Below are 19884 nucleotides of genomic sequence, written 5' to 3'. Positions count from 1 at the left end.
AAGGAAGGAAGGAAGTGAAGAGATACCAAACTGAACAATTTGGGTGGAGAAAGGCATTCATGTAGGATAGGAGTAAGCAGGAAAGCTGTGATGGGAGGTTCAGATAAGACAAAAGTAGTATCTCTTTTAAACACATATATAATAGCCAAACATTTATTTAATAGCTAACAAGGAATTACTTTTAGTTTTAAAGAAGAGTGATATGACGTTTGGGGACAAATAATCTGGTCTTCAATACTGATGGAGGTAAATATCAGACATAAATAAGGAAAAGAAGACAAGAATAAAAGAAAGACTGCTTAGGGGTGCGCCTGGGTGGCTCAGTCAGTTGAGCACCAGACTTCGGCTCACATCATGATCTCAGCTCATGGTTCTTGGGTTCGAGCACCACATCAGGCTCTGTGCTGACAGCTCAGAGCCTGGAGCCTGCTTCAGATTCCGTGTCTCCCTCTCTCTCTGCTCCTTCTCGGCTCTTTCTCACTCTCTCTCAAAAATAAATAAATGTTAAAAAAAAAATTTTTTTTTTAAACTGCTTATAAAACAAACCCAAAAAGGACTCAGGAATAAAGCAAAGGGAGAGGGTGAAGATGGCAAAAACCATTAGGCCTGGGTTACCTGGGAAACAGTGGTATCATTAATAGAAAAAAGAAAATCAGGAAGCACTAATTCTGGAAGCAAGATCATAAACTCGGTTTTAGACATGCTGATTAGAAACGACAGCAAAAATATCCAAAAAGCAGCTGGGGATATAGGACTCTGGAAAGAGGTCAAGAGTAGATGTATCAATTTGGGATTTTGGTGACATCTAAAAATATCATCCTCATTTAATAATTGAAAACACTTCTTCCTTCACAGCCACATTAACCAGTAGTGAGCCAGCCTTAATAGCTGCCTCAGCATGATACATAAGCCCAGTATAAACTACAGAATACAGTACTGGTAAATTAAATTTAGTATCATAGGAACTAAAAAGAAGCTATTTAGTAGTACAACTCTAAAAGAGAATTTATTTAAGGTAATTATTATAAAATGTAGGCCTAGTAGATTTTTATTTACTGTAACAATAAAGAAAACGACTTATATAGGTGACTTGGTATCTAAACATTAGGTGTGCAAAGAAAAGTGACTACTAACATCATCAGGATTACAAATTTCTCTACCATACCTGTACATCTACCTAACATTCATCTATTGCTTTTACTAATCTTTCTAACAACTCGGTGAAAGCGGCAAATCAGACAATATGCAGATATATATTTAGAATATAGTAACACTAAGGACCTTTGTGTGTCAAGACACTGTCCTAAACATGCCTTCTGTCATTCAATATTAACAATTCTCTTACCCCTATTTTGTAGATAAGGAACCCAAGAAAGGTTATCTTGCCAAGGGCACACAGCTGATAAATTCAGTCCTAGCTCTAAGCCATCTAGCTAAATAGCTTAAAAAGTAACAATGGTTGGGCACCTGGGTGGCTCAATCAGTTAAGGGTCAGACTTTAGCTCAGGTCAAGAACTCGAGGTTCATGAATTCAAGCCCCACAATGGGCTCTCTGCTGTCCATCAAGAGCCCGCTTTAAGATCCTCTGTCTCCCTCTGTCTCTCTGCCCCTCCGCCACTAGCTCTCTCTCACAAAATATATATATATATATATATTTTTTTTTTCTTTTAAATAACAATGGTTGGCCAACATCACAAGGCTAGAAGGTAGAAGACGTGCAGCTAGGGGCTACTTCCATTTTATTATGGCATACCCACAAACCCAAGTTATGAAGGTGTAAGTTTTAAAAAGATCCCAAGGCAGGGTGCCTGGGTGGCTCAGTTGGTTAAGCATCCAACTTCGGCTCAGGTCATGATCTCACAATTCATGAGCTCAAGCCCCACAACAAGCTCTGCACTGATGTTGCAGAGCCTGCTTGGAATTCCCTCTCCCCCTCGCTCTCTGCCCTCCCCCACTCATGCACATGTGTGCTCACTCTCTCTCTCTCTTAAAATCAATAATAAAGTTTAAAAAAAAAAGAGTTTAAAAAGATCCCGACACAAGAAAAAGGGAAAAGATCCACAGCAAGCCAAAGAATATTTCAAAAATATGACAAAAACAGATTTTCCCACCCCCCCAAAAGAATGCAAAACTGCATACTGAGTATATAAAATAGGTCACTTTCAAAAACAAGTCTTAAAGAACTAAACATGCTTAAAAGACGACTTCAAAAATATCTATCATTTTGCTAACTATACAAAACTAATTTTTTTAAGTTTGGAACTGTAGCACATTGTGAAACAAATGAACTGAAACAGCATTTTAGGAAACAGACAAAATCAAAGATAAAAGGTTTCACCCTCTCCCTCACCTCCAGAACACAAAAGGTAAGAAATTAATGCTTAAGGAATGGATGAGCGAATCACCACTCCTAGAATTGCAAAGGATAAGAGACAAGTTTTTCTTGTGTGCCAGGACTTAAGCAGAACTTACCTTAATCGTATCATAAATCCTAACTAGATCTAAGTTTTGAAATTAACAATCACCTGAAATGCTTGAAGTACAAGTAAAGGGAGTAGACAGTAATTTACTCAAGGCAATTTTCTATGAAGATGGGCTAGTTACTAGTTGCATACATATGCCAGCAAATGATACAGATTTCTTTAAAACAATGAAGAGTAGAGAGGTAAGAGGGGAATGCATTTCAGAAATTATCATAATGCTCGGTCATGTGAATATTGCCTTATTTTCCAAACCTAAAAAGTTATTTCTAAAACAATTACTGAGAGAGAACTAGTGAGTTTCAAAAACTCCAACTGAAAATAATCCATAGACCTTGAACTTGAAATTAACCAAGACCTAAAAATGATCAATAACATGGGAAAAAAAAAACAAAACCCGACACTACCAGTAATCAGAGAAAGTTACAGTGAATCATTTTTTACCTACAAAAATGGAAAATTATTTTTAAAACCCACTATTGACAAAGATGTGCTAAAATGAGTACCCTTATACAAGACCAGAAGGCAAGGACCAGGTCTATCTTATTCACCAGGATATAAATCCCCAGCACCTAACTTAATGCCTGGTACATGGTAAGCACTCAATACATACCTGACAAATGAATGAAAATGTTATTCTTTAAAAAATATTAGTCATTAGTCTTGTCCTAAAACAACTCTAATATTTCAAAACTCCCCTCAACTCCCAGATTCTGTGCTAATAATCATAATTCATTCCTTGCACCTGCTTGGAAAACTTTAGTTATCTCCTAGGCCACGCTTTACTTCTGCAAAGAAGTAAAACGCTCAAAACCAAACCTGTTTTCAGTTAACCTACATTCACTATCATTAGGAGGCAGCACGATATGGGGTACCTGGATCGCTCAGTCGGTTGAGCAACCAACTCTTAATTTCGGCTCAGGTCATGATCCCAGTGCTGGGTGGGGATTGAGCCCCATGTCGAGGGCTCCATCTGGGGCTCCACACTGAGCATGGAGCCTGCTTAAGATTCTTTCTTTCTTTCTCTCTCTCTCCTCCCCTTGCTCTTTTCCCCTGCTCTTTGAAATTTAAAAAAAAAGGGGGGTGGGGTGGGGCAGCATGATATAGTGGGGAAAATTGGGGCTTTGGGAAAAGTATGGGCAATGGAGTTTAAAAGGTGAGTCGGAATTTTAGCAGTTACTTGCTAGGGGATTTTGAGTGCACTAATTAACTTCTCTGAGTTCGTTTCTCCATATTTTGCACACATACCAGCTCCTCCTCCTCCGGCTTCAACTTCCTCTCCCTCCCCCAACCCACTATGCTCCAGACACCCAAGTCTTTCTGTTGCTACAGCATGCCAAGTTCACGCCTTTTGGTCTATGTGCTCGCTATTCCCTCTGCTTCTAACATTCCTCAATCTAACCTTCACATAGATAGCTCATTCTATTCAGATGACAGCTAAATGTCACTTCCTCAGATATACCCTCCCTGACCACCCAATCAGTCATCCTATTTTAATTCTCCATATAACAGCTATTACTATCCTATAATATATGTTTGTTTATTTCTGCCTCTTTCCACTACAACATAACCTCAAGGAGAGCAGGATACTTCTTTGTCCTGTGTCACTAGTGCCTAGAATAATAGTGCCTGGAACACAGCAGGCACTCAAATGTTTACTAAAAGAATGACAAGTACCTAAACACTGAGCTTTGCCTTCAAATGAGATGCCAGTTAAAAGTGAACTCCCTCTACCCTTCCACTTACCAAATGACGTGTTAAGTGTTAAGTGCTGTTCAGCATTCCTGAGCTTAAATTACCTCCTCCACTCCTCCCACTACCCTGTGAGACTAAAGCACCTCTTCCAAGCCCCAGATCCTTATAAGCCAACTACCCTACCCAACTCTTCACTTGGATGTCACAAAGAAACCCCAAATTCAAAATGGGTGCCAAGTTTCTCACTGACAAGGGGAGCTACAAATATAGGAAGGGACTAGAAATGAACTAGAAAGACTAGAACAAACTCTGTGGTGTTGGGACTAAAATGCCAAGTGTCAGTATGAACACATGGTGTTATGTATCCATCTATATACAGAAAAAGAAATATATTTACTTTATGCTATGTATGCATATGTGTGTTTCCTAGCTCTGTCTGCTAAACTCCAGTAGCAATCAGCCTAGCACCTATATCTTGGTTAAGGAAATGTCCCTCTGGCTAAACATCTGTCCTTGGGGGCTACCTAGATCCCAACTGGTTTCTGGGTGCCTCCCGGGCACTCTTGCCCAAATCCTATGGGCAGTGCAGAGATGGTCCCATGCAAGGGGGCAAGAGGGTACATCTGTTGGTGGAAAGACAGGTGGCGGTGGCAGCAGTGATGAGAGGGGGTACAAGGGTGGGTCAGCCAAGGGAGAGAAGAGAAAAGGACAAGAAAAAAGAAAGCCAAAGAAGATGGCAGGAGGAGGAATGGATTGAGAAATGGTCTCTAGTTCCTGGATCTCCATCAGTTTTTGCCTGGGAGAAGGTACGTCTCCGTGCACTTTGTTTTTCTTCATACTGTCTGGGTATTCTTGGGACACTGCCAGCACCAGCAGCCATCATCCCAGTCATTCAGACCAAAGGCAGAGGGGATATCTGCTAAATAGGGGCCCACACTCGAAAGGAGGGTATAAGAACCTAAAGAGGGGAGGCAGCCCAGGTGGCCCTTGCAGAGAACTGGCTGCCTGTACCACAGGCCAAACAAAGGAGGTTTGGCAAGAGCTAAGACAGTGCCCAAGGAAGGGGCTTGAGCCCCAGCTCAGCATGCAGCTCAGGGTGCTCAGTCTATAAAAGTGTCAACATCATGAAAGACGAAGACAGACTGAAGAACTATTTCAGGTTAAAGGAGACCAAAGAGACAAGTCAACTAACTGCAATGCATGATTCTGGACTGGATCTTGGAATGGGAAAAAAAATTGCAATAATGACATTAAGATAATTGGCAAATTAGAATTTGGACTGTGGATTAGATAATATTGTATCAAAGTTAAGTTTCCTTATTGTTATAATTTTACTGAGATTATATATAAGAAACATCCTTCATTTTAGGGGATAAAGTATTTGGGGGTAGGGGACACAATGTCTCTCATGCATTCTCAAACAGTTCAGAAAATATTATGTGTATATATATACACACATGTTTGTGTGGGAGGGAGAAAGAGAATGATAAATGGGACAAAATGTTCACAACTGATAAATCTGGCTAAAGGGTACTCAGGAGTTCCTTGTACTATTCTTACATGTTTGAAATTATGCTGAAAACACTATGAAACCTCAAAATGTCCCAAATCAGTCTTTTCCTCCACATTTCTTCATCTTCCAGCATTCCCCACATCGAAAAACTATACCACAATCCATCTAGTTGCCTAAGCCAGAAACCTAGGAGTCATCATTAATGCCTCCTTCTCCTTCAACTCCCAAATAAAATCCATCCCCTTCTCACAGTCTCAACTCACATCTCTTGGGCCCAGGCAATCAGTGCTTCTCATGTGAATTACTTCATTTACTCCTAATTGTCTTCACACATCTACTCTTGTCCCTACTCTTGTCAAAGCATTCTCCACCCATTGCTTATAGGCAATAAGCAAATTTGATCATGTCGTACACGCCACCACGAATTCTAGGGTTTTCAATGATTTCCAACTTCTTTAAGGATTAAAATCCTCCCTCCGACCTTAGAAGGAAGATCCCTGTCTCCACCCACCACCTTGTATTATGCATCACTGCTAGCCACATTCAGTTCCCAACAATCACACTTTCTTACACTTCAGAGCCTTTGCCTTTGCATATTCTGGTCACTATTTAGAATGTTCTTTCTCCCTATTCTTTACCCTTTCAGATTCTTGGGGGCCAGTGACCCACACAGTTTGGCGCAAATTCCCCCCAGTTAAGGGAAGGAAGTAGCATTTATTCTGCCTTCTCTGTACCTCAGTGTAATGTACTTTCACTTTCTAGACTCTTCAATTCTACAAAAGAATATGTTTGTAGTTTGTAAAATATAGGTGAAAGCTTTTAAGTATAGATAAGCACTAGTAAGCAAAAAGTTTGTTAAACATAGAATTCAAATATGTTAAATAAAGGTAAGCGGATTGTATCATGTATGTTTAAAAAGAAAAAAAGAATGAAAAAACCCCAAAAGATACCAAATATTCATGAGGTATCTAGACACTAAATATTCATGATATACTAAACATATATGTAAAGCCCTAAATACTCATGCTATATTGAATATGCATGAGACAAACGAACAAGAGACGATGAACACTAAATATACATGAATACTTAATATCCACGAGTCCTTAATTTGGCCACCTACTGGTAACACCCATTCTGGCCTACTTGTCCTCTGACCAAGTAACACAAAGTCCAAGGCTATTCATCAGGCTTATTGGTAACCCACAGCTGTGCCCGGCATGCTTGTTGGCATGCTTGTTCCCTGTGTCTGTCTGATAGAGCAAGTGTGTATCACTGGCCTATGTGTCACTGTGGGCCTCCTTGTTGAAACTTCAACTCTGGTCCTGTGACCATACCATCATCATTAGGGAAGGCTAATGTAGCAGAAAGAGATGGACATACAAACACTGTATATTGCAGGATTCAGAGTATGGTTCTTTCTCCCTGCTTGCACTCTATCTTAAATGTGTTAACTTACCTGATCTCTTTCTCCTTGCTTCTCATTGTAAATTGATTTAACAAACCATAGGATTTAACCATTTTAATTAGGTCTGTGAGCTCTTCTTTTCTGTGACCTCTGGAGTAGTTTGCCTGGTAATTTACTTGGAGGCTATCATTTATGAAGGTAATTTCCCACAAAGGGTAACCATATACTAAAAGTTTCTTTTTATTTTTATTTATTTATTAATTTTTAAGTAATCTTAATGCCCCACACAGACCACAATGTGGAGCTGGAATTCACGACCCTGAGATCAAGAGTCAGACGTTTCACCGACTGAGCCACTCAGGCGCCCCAAGAGAAGTTTCTATTTAAAAGACCTTTCTCACTAATATATGAAATCATGATAGAAAAAGAGACAACTAGACATTAAGCACCTCCTGGTAAAAATACACACCACCTGTGAAGTATGCCAAAAAATAAACTTGAATCTACAGAATTCTTTAGATCTAACTGCCAATTTATGGAAACCTATTAAACAATACCATGGAGATCCAGACTTGGGAAATTAAAAAAAAATTTTTTTGAATGTTTATTTTATTTTTGAAAGAGAGAGAGAGCGTGCGTGCGCACGAGTGCAAACACGGGGAAGGGGCAGAAAGGAAGACACACAATTGGAAGCAGGCTCCAGGCCTGAGCCGTTAGCACAGAGCCTGACACGGGGCTTGAACTCACGAGCTGTCGGATTATGACCTGAGCCAAAGTCAGACACTTAACCAACTGAGCCACCCAGGCGCCCCCAGAATTGGGAAATTTTAAAGGGCAAACACTCTGGTTCCTCCAGTAAATAAATGGAAGCAAGACAAAATGACACAGAGGAAGAGCCCATATATTAAAAAATTTTCAAAAAAAACCTTCAAAAAAAAAAAACCTTAAAGAGACATACCAACCAATTGCAAAATATGACCCTTATTTGGATATAGATTGGAACAAATGAAGTGCAAAACAAAAAAATAAAGACGATTTATGAGACAATCAGAGAAATCTTAATACTAAGGATACGGAGTGGTATGACAGACAGTGCTGTGATGATGCCAGTACCATGGTTATATTTAAAAAGAGTATTCCTGACTAGAGATACACACTAATATATTTATAGATGAAATGATACAATGTCTGGGACTTGCTTCAAATAATCAGTGTGGCCAGAAAAATCAATGTAAATGATAAATCAACATTGGCTATGAGTTGATGATCATGGAGGGTGGGTGAAAAGTACACGGCAGTTTACTGTTACTGGACATATTTGATATTTTCTAAAATCAAATGGCTTTGTTTATTTCAAGAGAAAGAAAAAAAAGAAGAGTACACAACTTTCAATGATTAAGAAAGAGCTCTGAGTAGTGTGATATATGGACGTGGATGGATGTGAGGCCTGGAACTACTACAGCCATTTGCTACCATGAGAGAAGACAGCTGGAGAACGAAACTCACAAATAAAGAAGGGCACAGCTAGGGGAATCACAAAGAAATGGAAATGGGACCTGATCAAAATCCAACTTATCTCAGAATTTTGGTTATATGAGCCAATAAATCCTCTGTATTGTAAGCCGATTTGAGTTGGATTTTCTGTTACCACAAGTGAAGATACTCTCATTAACTTTCAACCTACTACGGTCACAGTTTTGCTTCTACATTGCCCTCAACATGTCCTCAGCCAAGTCATCAAAAACGTCATCGGTGTTAACTCAATGGAATTTTATGAGACTTCTTGCTTAATCTGTCTCAGCAGTACCTTATACCTCCCTCATCTTCAGTGTTCTCTTCCCTATGCTTGAGATTCCATACTTCCCTGCCTTGTTTTCCTCTTCTCTGGTTACTCTACGTCTGGCTCCTTTGCTGGCTCTCCTGTGTTAGGTCCCCTTGTCTCTCCTCTGTACTTTCCTTCAAAGTGACTGGCAGTTACTCTTTTTATAACCATGTATGTGTCTCATCCCAAAGATCTTCTAAATTCCACATATGAATTTTTAAGGCCTAATGCACACACCACCATTTTAGATATTCCTCAAACTCCATGCTGTTCTTTGCACATACACACAACCTGGCTCTCTTCCATTATTCCCTTTCTCAGTAAACAGAAGCAATCTTAACACTCCCCACAATCTCATCTTTGTTCCCACATGCCCAATCATCAAGTCTTATCTTTTACATTCACCCACTTCTTTCCATATCCACTGCTGCAATCCAAATTCAAGTTGTCATCATCTCTCACTTGGACTATGACTTCCTACTTATTTCCCCTTTGCAAATCTTAGTCTCTTTTCAATACATTTTCTACTGTTTTTAAGAGATCTTTTTTTTAATGTGGTAAACTACACATAACATAAAATTTATCATTTTAATCATTTTAAGTGTACTTTAAGAGATCTTTTAAAAAGCAGACTTCTGGGGCACCTGGGTGGCGCAGTCGGTTAAGCATCCGACTTCAGCCAGGTCACGATCTCGCGGTCCGTGAGTTCGAGCCCCGCGTCAGGCTCTGGGCTGATGGCTCAGAGCCTGGAGCCTGTTTCCGATTCGGTGTCTCCCTCTCTCTCTGACCCTCCCCCGTTCATGCTCTGTCTCTCTCTGTCCCAAAAATAAATAAACATTGAAAAAAAAAAAAAAAAAAAAGCAGACTTCTGATGATGGCACCTAGCTTTAAATAAATGGCAGTGACTCTGGGTCCAGATGGAAAGGAGACTTTTCACTAGAACTACCCTGACATACCTTTTGAATTTTCAATCTGTGCCTGTCTCATCTGTTCAAAAAATATTTTGGGGTCAAAAAAGTAAATTTTCAAGATATCATCACAATCTTTAGTATGTATTTTTAAAAAATGGAGGTGGCTGGAAAAAAAGACAAATTTCTGCTATTTCAAAATCTGTTACATTACAAAGTTCTACAAAACTATGAATTAGAGAAAAATTAACAAGGTCAGCAACCCCTTTATTCGAATGTCATCAAAAAACAGAAGGGAAAACAAGAAGACAGCTGAAAAAGAGAATCTGGAGAGCAGTAGAAAATGCCAGCAGAAAAAAATGAAACCATCTACATTTGACCTTCGAACAACCCAGGGGGTTAAGGGTACCAACTCGACCCCCCCCCCGCCATGTAGTCAAAAATCTGCATATCACTTTTGACTCCCCAAAAAACTAATTACTAAGAGCCTACCGCCAACCAGAAGCCACACCAGTAATATAAAGTTAATAACACATTTTACATGTTGTATTATATACTGTATTCTCATAATACCTAACTTTTCTTAATTTTTTTTCAGTATTTCTAGACTATGCAGTTCATCTACAAGTTTTTTCAAACTGTCACAAATCTCCAAAAAGTTTTCCTATATGTTTATTGAGAATAATCTATATATACGTGGATCCACGCAGCTCTAATCCATGTTGTTCAAGGGTCAACTGTACTTTGAAACTTACCGTGGTTGATGACAAACATCTTTTAAAATATTTCAAATGTTTCATCAAATGTCTTTTATCCAAGAGCCTAAAGTACTCAGAATCTGCATGCAATTCCCATTTGAAAAGATATTTGGGTGTTTTTTAATGTTTACTTTTTTTATTTGTTTATGTTGAGAGAGAGAGAGAGAGAGCAGGGGAAAGGCAGAGAGAGAATGAGAGAGACAATTCCCATTTTAGAGAGAGAAAATGGTGTGGGGGCACCTGGGTGGCTCAGGTCATGATCCCAGCTTGTGGGAAGGAGTCCCACACTGGGCTCCACACAAGAGGGTGAATGAAGCCTGCTTAAAATTCTCTTTCTCTCTCCTTCCCTCCCTCTGCCCCTCTCCCCTGCTTCCACTCTCTCTAAAATTTAAAAAAGAAAGAAAGAAAGAAAAGGAAAAAGAAAAAGAAAGAAAAAGAAAAAAGAAGGGGCACCTGGGTGGCTCAGTCAGTTAGGCGTCCAACTTCAGCTCAGGTCACATGAGTTCAAGCCCTGCATCAGGCTTGCTGCTGTCAGCACAGAGCCTGCTTCAGATCCTCTGTTCCCCTCTCTCTCTGCCCCTCTCCTGCTCACTCGCTCTTTCTTTCTCTCTCTCTCTCAAAAAGAAATAAACATTTTAAAAAAGAAAAAAGAAAAATGGTGTGAAGGAGAGAGCTGGGAATTGGTGAATATGGCACTTCCAAAATACCTTTTTAAGATCATACACACACACTCCCAGGAACCTATGTTTATGAAATATGGAGTGCAGAGATGAACACTTATTCCGGTTAATGGAAATTCCATCTCTTTATCTTAAGAAAATAGAATACTCCACAAACATTACTAGGCATAATACCGCGGAGTACAGCTCTAAGGATTACAGAACGAGCTCAGTGGCCTCCCTACTGCTATATGCCCAGCCTCTAGTTTGTCTAGTTTGTAGTGAAAAATACTTTCAATAAAAATAATTCTCTGAAGTTACTATAAGAAATATAATCCCATTCCAGACTGCGCACAGAATATGTAAAGGTAGCCTAAGTGTGAGACTGATAAATACTAACACTTCCCAATTTTTTCTTCTAGTGGACTCAAAGCAGCATACACATGCTTATTACCATGACTATGCAGCAAGTAGGGAAACCAAGACAAAGAGTACTTCAGGAAAATGCCCCAGAAAAACAAGGGAATAAGTGGTAGTATGAGAACTGCAAAGATACTACTGTACAGGCCTTTAATCTAAAATGTCATGTTGATGAAGAATCAATGGTAAAGAAGGAAAGGAAAAACTGTGCAAGGCACAGGATTGGAAAGTGATCAATGTCATAAATGAAAACAACTTTTATCTCAGCTAAAGCACCAAGCTTGTCACTACTAATAAATATGTAACATTTAAGTATTATTATTTGTTGCCCATCGATGAATAAAGAAGATGTGGTATATATATATACAATGGAGTATTACTCGGCAATCAAAAAGAATGAAATCTTGCCATTTGCAACTACATGGACGGAACTGGAGGGTATTATGCTAAGTGAAATTAGTCAGAGAAAGACAAATATCACATGACTTCACTCATATGAGGTCTTTAAGAGACAAAACAGATGAACATAAGGAAAGGGAAACAAAAATATACAAACAGGGAGGGGGACAAAGCATAAGAGACTCATAAATATGGAGAACAAACAGAGGGTTCCTGGAGGGAATGTGGGAGGCAGGATGGGCTAAATGGGTAAGGGGCATTAAGGAATCTACTCCTGAAATCATTGTTGCACTATACGCTAACTAATTTGGATGTAAATTAAAAAAATAAAATTAAAAATAAAGTATTATTATTTGTAATGTACCAATGGAAAAGGTCCATAAACTAGTATACATGGAAAACTAGATAAAGAGATGGAATTTCCGTTAACCGAAATAAGTATTCATCTCTGCACTAAATTAGGGAGGGGGAGGAGACTCTGAAATGACAGACCAATGCTAAATATACTTTATATTTCTGTACTAATTTATCAAATACCAGGTTTGTTGAAGATTAAATAAACTTTTAAAAATTTTTTTACATTTATTTATTTTTGAGAGACAAAGACAGAGCACGGTGGGGGAGGGGCAGAGAGAGAATGAGACACAGAATGCGAAACAGGCTCCAGGCTCTGAGCTGTCGGCACAGAGTTCAACACAGGGCTCAAACCCACAAACCGCAAGATCATGACCTGAGCCAAAGTCGGACGCTTCAGGGACTGAGCCACCAAGGTGCCCCAGATTAAATAAACTTTCAATTCTGCAAAACAAATTTAACACTTATATTTGAAAGGTTTTCATGCATTCATGCCTTCACTTCCAATACTATACAATTGTAATGAACTACTGGAGTTCCTGGGTGGCTTGGTCAGTTAAGCATCTGACTTTGGCTCAGGTCATGATCTCGTGGTTCATGGGTTCGAGCCCCACATCGTGCTCTGTGTTGACAGCTCAGAGCCTGGAGCCTGCTTCGCATTCTGTGTCTCCCTCTCTCTCTGCCCCTCCCCTGCTTGCACTCAATCTCTCTCTCTCTCTCTCTCTCAAAAATAAATAAACATTAAAAAAATAAAATTGTGATGAACTACAGAAAGCATATATAACATAGAGGTTAAAATACAAATTTTAGTATCATAAAGGCTTAGACTATAATTCTGGTTCCACCACTTACAAGTTGATCAAAAGCAAGTTATTTAAGCCCTCTAAACCTGTTTGCTCATTAACAAAAAGGGCAAACTATCCAATTTCCTAAATTCTTATGTTCCACTTGAATACTTCTGAAATCAGGATGTCTTACAATTAATTTGGACTTTAATGTACAAAAACCCTTTTTAAATTGCATGTATATCTTAAAACCGTTATGGCAATGGTTCTCAAGCTGGGGTCATTTGGCCTCCCAGGAGACATTGAGAAAGTCTGGAGACATTTTTGGTTGTCACACCTGGAAATGACGGTGGAGAATACTACTGTCAACTAGGCCAAGGATGCTGCTAAAATCCTACAATGCATAGGACGGCCCTCCACAAAAAAGAATTACCCAGCCCATAGTTCTGTGGTTGGGAAACCTTGCTTTAGAGTTATAGAAGAAATAAAATGGTTTCCACTTAATAGGGTCATTCTCAGAATTAAAAGAAATAATAAATTTAAAATGTTCAAAATTGTACTTAGCACAAAGTATGTGTTTAACAAATTAGTCATAGCACTTTTTCAATCCAATATGCTTAGAATAATTTATCTACAAAATAAATACCAAATTCCTTAACCTGGCTCTTCAAACAATTCTGTTCCAATCTACCTTTCAAGCTGGATCTCCTACTACACTTCATTACATAAACCTCCCCAATCCTACTGGTCTATGTTGGTTTCAGAACTCCATGCCTGCACAAACTATCTCCTCCATCTACAATGCCTACTTTCCATTCAGCCTGACTCACCTCAGGATCAAGTCTAACTACCACCTCCACTTCAGAGGCCTTCCTTCACAGATCACTGACGCTGGTGGTACCCTTTCCCCCTCCCTACCTCTCCCTCCCTCTGAATGTCACCATTCCAGTTACATGGCCCTTATATATTTCCTGAACTCTACTACAGTCACAACCTGTATCACATCTCCCTTATCAGAACGGCATGCATGGTTTAAAAACCTACAGGTGCGCCTGGCTGGCTCAGTCAGTAGAGCATGTGACTCTTGATCTTGGGCCTGTGAGTTCAAGCCCCACACTGGGTGTAGAGATTACTTAAAAGAATAAAATCTTTAGGAGTGCCTGGGGGGCTCAGTCGGCTAAGCATCCGACTCGATCTCAGCTCAGGTCTTGATCTCAGGGTCATGAGTTCAAGTCCCGCATTGGGCTCCACACTGGGCATGAAGCGTACTTAAAAAAAAGAAAAAAGAAATAAAAATAAAATAAAATCTTTAAAAAATAAAAACAAAATAAAAACCTACAGCATTTGACACTGTTAATAAGACCACCCCCTTGAAATTTTTCCTTCCAGGGCCTCAGTATTATTATACTTTCTTAATTCTCTTTCTAACTCTCTGATTGCTTTAATTCTGCCTCCTTTTCTTCAGCACCCCCTCTCAAAGTAAAGTGTTCACTACCCTACATTCCATCACCCTCACATCTACTACAATTTCAGTTACATTTTATGCACAGAAGACCCTGAAATTATTATTTCTATCCTCAACTTACCAATCATACTCCATATCTACATTATTAGCTACCTACTTTATTGGATTTCTCAGATAAGATATTTGGGCAACATGGGGCTGCCTGGGTGACTCAGTCAGTCTGTCCAGACTCTTGATTTCAGCTCAGGTCATGATCTCATGGTTCGTGGGATCAAGCCCCAAGTTGGGCTCTGCACTGACAGCCTGGAACCTGGTTGAGATTCTCTGTCTCAGTCTCTCTCTGTGTCCCTCCCCAGCTCTATAAACCGAATGGCTCTGGATGAGTTCCCTAAACCTCTGAGCATCATTCTCCTCATCAGTAAAATTGGAATGATTAATAGTTTCCATCTCTTAAAAGCTGTTATGAGAATTAAAATTATGTAATACATGCAAAGTGCCTGATACACAGCAAGTACTTAATAAATATTAGCAGCTTTATCATTTCCACTCTACTATAAGCTTTCTTGATATCTTGCCTTAACTCCTGCAATAACTTCCCTAACTGGCCTCTCTGCTATTAGTCTTTCTTAACCACAATGCCACCCGTTGTCATCACAACCTACACATGTATATAAATTAGAGCTTACATAGGATTTTGACAGCAAGATGTGTTTGGACAAATGATTTTATACTATTAAACTAAACAGTATGAAAAGGAGAATGATTTTTTTTAAAAAGAGAGAATAAGGGGCACCTGGGTGGCTCAGTTGGTTAAGTGTCCAACTTCAGCTCAGGTCATGACCTCGCGGTTCCTGAGTTCAAGCCCCTCATCGGATCAGTGCTGACAGCTCAGAGCCTACAGCCTGCTTCAGATTCTGTGTCTCCCTCTCTCTCTGCCCCTCCCCTGCTTGTGCTCTCTCTCGCGCGCGCGCGCGCTCTCTCTCTCTCTCTCAAAAACAAATAAACATTAAAAAAATTTTTTTAAAAAGGGAGAATGATAGTTGATAAAGTTGAAATGATATATTAACACTAGGAAGTGGGCCTTAAATTCCATGTTAAGAATTTCAAATTCAAGAATTTCATAAAGAGGTTTTGTACCCACCATTTTCCCTAAAAGATTTAGAGGAGCAGAACATTTAAAGCAAACTCAGCAATATCATTGCTTAAATGGGTTAAGCTGTTCAAATACAGCAGAGATAGTACAGCTAACTTCCCCTTTTGGAATTTGCTTCAAGTGATGAGCGTCTGTTTAATAAAATTCATCTACACAAACTTATTCTTCATTTGATCAAAACTGTATCTGTGTTATTCTACAAAATAAGCTATTAAGATTTGGGCTATTTGGACTATTTTCAATGTAATGAGAAGAATATAATTCAAAGCTTCAGAAATAAGACTTCAAATGAAGTAAAAACTCCAACTGCTTTCTAGGTATTACAATACTAGTGCTTTATTTATTTTGTATGGTTCAATAACTTCATTCTATGTCCATCATTGATTTCTAGCTATCATTTTAAATGACTTTTCCAACACATATGATTCTAAAATTGACTACTTTTTAATATATCAAAAGTTAGAAAGTTTCTCATAGAAAAAAACTAAATTAATAACTGAAGATTCTTGTATCATCGTTAAAGAAGCAATTTGGTAAATCACAACTTCAAGTTGGGCTAATATTTTTGAAAGATTAACTGAATACCCTTAGGTAATACCTTTGAAATACGTTGTCTGTTAACATTTGCCGCTTAAATGTTTGCAGAAAATGAAGAAAAAAAATTACATAAAAAAAATGAAGTGACTTTTCTTCTGTTCACTCCATATAAATGTACACTTTGAAAGTCTGTTCATTAAAGAATAAACAAAATGTACAAACATAACATTCTCAGTAACGTATTAAATTCTGTTACTAAGTCACCCTCTTAAGGTCTTCTAACTTTGGTTCTCATTCCATTTTGAGTGTGATCTTTTTATCCATTCCAACTGTTGCCAAGGCAAATGTAACCAAGTACCAATAATATTCATCTAAGCCTTCAGAGAGTATGTTAAGAGTTGCCCGCTCTTTAAAGAAAATAAAAAAAAATAAATAAATAAGACTTCTAACATGTACTATGTGCACATTTTTCACACTCTGCACAGTGGTATAAAGAGCAAAGACTTCAGAGTCAGAAAGACCTGAGCTGGCATGCAAAATCCACCACCTGCCAGATGTTTAATCTCAAACAAATTAAAAGCTCTGAACCTGTTCCCTCATCTGTAAAATGAGAACAGTATCTACCTCGAGGGTTGCTGTAGGAGTAAATGAAGCAATGTACTTAAAGTACTAGGCATACAGCAGGTATACCCTGCCCCCACCAATGCCATACCCTTGGGAGTCAGTCAAATGAAAACGTATCTCCACCCTTACTAAAAGTGTGATAGTAGGAAAGTTGTTTAACCTCCCTGTGCACTGGCATCCTCATTTTTTAAAAATGGGGAACAAACTCCTACATCCCAGACTTGCTGTGAATCCCTAATGTATAATTTCATGCAAAGCATCTAGCAGAGTGCCTGGCACACAACAGATTCCATTGATATTAGATTCCTTTCACTTCCCTTCTTTTTAAGTGTGTTCAATATGTGTTCCTCAAGCGGTCCAGAATCTGGCAAACTTGCCTGACATATATCCCGAAAGTAGGCCATTTTCTGGTTAGTAGTCTTTGTGAATCGAGGGCAACATTCTGACATCTGTACTATAAGCATCCTCTCGGTTTCAGAAGGAAAGAAAGTATCCGTGTTATTCCCCTACCTTCCATTTCATACACATTGCTTTTCCACATAGGTCGCCACGTAAATTTCCCTCTGTCTTTCCAAAATACTTAATAGCTTTCATTTCTCCTCCAAATGGATATCAGCTTCAGCATGCTGCTTACGTTAAAACCAAAATACATCTATTATTCTCATTGCTGATATCAATGGTGCCAGAAAATAAAAATACACAGACACTTTGTGCTTCTTCCTTCCTATGTGTTACTCTACACATTTAGTTCCAAATAAATCTTTAAAATGTAAATTATTTCAAGATGAGTTTCAATTACATTTACTCCTGATGCCAGTTTTAAAACCTTAACATCTTTCTACTTCAATATCAAAATATGAGAATTTAAATAAAACAAAGTTGTCATAAACATAAAATCACATTAAAGTTTCCTTCAAAACGAATTAAAATAATTTCCCAAACACTGAGATTCCTTTGCTAGTTAACTAAAATGTGCAGCTCTGAAAACATCCAGCTATGATGATGTTTAAGAAGAATGAACGAAAGCATTAACCCCCATATTTTCACAGCCTTCAGAGTGGAAATAAGTCATTCTCCTCCCACAAAAAATTTAAAAAAAAAAAAAAAAAACCCAAACTTAGATTTACTTAACATCTGGAGAAATATCTGCAAAAACTGAGAAACTTTCCAACCAATATTTTACACATCCAAACTTTATTAACTAGGGCAGAGAAACCTTACAAAATGATTCCTGAAGTTATCAGAGGAAATTTCCTTACGCGAGCATCTTCCTGTGAAAAGCTCTCTAATTTTTTCAGGGCTCTACAACATGGGCTCCTGAAGCAACAGCTAAGGAATTACAACAGGAGGCCCTTTTCCTGTTATTTTGCAAAGACTGGGTAACGGAGAGAATGTTTAATTGCTACCCCACTGTACAATCTGTGTCAACAGCACATGCCCTCAAAGAAACTCGACTATTAAAAAAAAAAAAAAAATCCCATAGTAGGGAGTGTTTGTTTCTCTTAATTTATGAAACCAAGATACCGTTGGTAAAAGGAATATATCTCACTGATAACAGGAAATGAAAATAGCATCCCACAATCAGCAAGCTGAATATTGGTTTTAAGTAACTGGTTTAATAGAGCCTGGAATGTGTAGGGAAGGATGATACAGGCTTCGAGAATGACAACAAAAATCAACACTGCACTTCGACACAGGCCACCTTACATTCTAGGAAGCCTGAACAGCAGCCACCATTACAAATGTCAAAATCAATATAGTACTATGTGCCGTCCACGTCCTTCAATAATCAAAGAAACCAGCTCAAATTTCTTGGCGGTGTGATCACAATTATGACCGAGGGGGAAATGGACGCAGCACGACGAGGCAAATAACCACAAAACCGCCCCAAGTAAAAACAAGACAAAACAGCTTACTGAACGCAACAAAACACCTCTGCTACCCAATAAAAGAAATCTGGGTAAAATCCCACCTGCCCATTCAGGAGCACCTGGCTGAAGACCAAAGCAGCCTGATTTCTCCTTTCTTTCTTGTCTTCCCAGTCCCCCATCATCTCCCTGAACCTGTGCGAGAACACACGCACCGAGGGGGCATCCGATGGTCGGAAACAAAAAACCAAAAAAAAAAAAAACCCAAAAAACCGGGATGTGTACATCCTAAGGAGAAAGGCGGGAGGGAAGACGCCACTTACCTGTCCCAAAGGCTTTGGCCACCAGCCAGGCCAGATTGCAGGCGATTTTGGCCCTGGAGAAATCATAGTGGTCAAAGGGCTTGATGGCTGGAACAATGAACGTCTTTCTCATCTCCCTGGGGTCTGCAGCATCCCCCATCTTTCACGGCGGCTCGTCGGGAGGTCCGGGCTCCGACCTTCACATGGTGTGGCCGCGCCGCCGCGGGGGTCGGGAGCGGACGAGGGAAGGGCTCAAACCATCGGGGCCGGGGCGAGGCCCGCCCGGGCGGCGACGGGGGAGGAGAAGCTCAGCTGTCCGCGCCGCGAGCCTGCCGCCTCCCGCGGGAGCCGCCGCCGCTCCTCCCGGGCATAGGAATGTGACGGCGCAGCGTCCGTCCGTCGGTCCGTCCGCCCGCCCCGCGCCGGCGCCCCGCCGAGCCACCCGCCCCGCGAGCGCGCGTGTGAGCGAGGCCGCCTCCCCTTTGTCTCCGTCTAGTCACACGGGCTGGGGGGGAGGGGGGAGGCTGGAAGGGCCCGGAATTTTAAGGAGGGGGGGGGAGGCTTTAACAATCACGTTGTGGAAAATGTCCCCGCCATCGCGGTGCCCGCACGCCCCCGCCTCCCCCTTCCCTTCCCGCGGAGCGCGGAGGGACGAGCCGGGCGCGCGGGACGGGGTGGGCGCCCCCCCACCCCCCCCCCCCCCCGCAGCGCAGCCCGGTCGGGGGCCGCCGGAG

The 19884-nt window shown here is 40.1% G+C and overlaps 1 protein-coding gene across 9 annotated transcripts in view; it reads right to left on the bottom strand.

The window, feature by feature from the left end:
- The window catches only part of CAMSAP2 (calmodulin regulated spectrin associated protein family member 2), a 113093-nt gene extending 93635 nt beyond the window's left edge, over positions 1–19458 (bottom strand). For 8 of the 9 annotated variants that reach the window (XM_043568173.1, XM_043568175.1, XM_043568174.1 and 5 more), the window contains exon 1: positions 19172–19310. In XM_043568173.1, the coding sequence (XP_043424108.1) occupies positions 19172–19310 (139 nt within the window). Of the gene's footprint in view, positions 1–19171 lie in introns of all 9 variants that reach the window. The other variant, XM_043568182.1, reaches the window with a different exon arrangement.
- Positions 19459–19884: the final 426 nt, after the last annotated feature.

Source organism: Prionailurus bengalensis, chromosome E4 (assembly GCF_016509475.1).
Source record: "Prionailurus bengalensis isolate Pbe53 chromosome E4, Fcat_Pben_1.1_paternal_pri, whole genome shotgun sequence".
Lineage (NCBI taxonomy): Eukaryota > Metazoa > Chordata > Mammalia > Carnivora > Felidae > Prionailurus > Prionailurus bengalensis.
The sequence above is the reverse complement of the archived record's forward strand: the minus strand, read 5'-3'. Positions and strand labels throughout refer to the sequence as shown.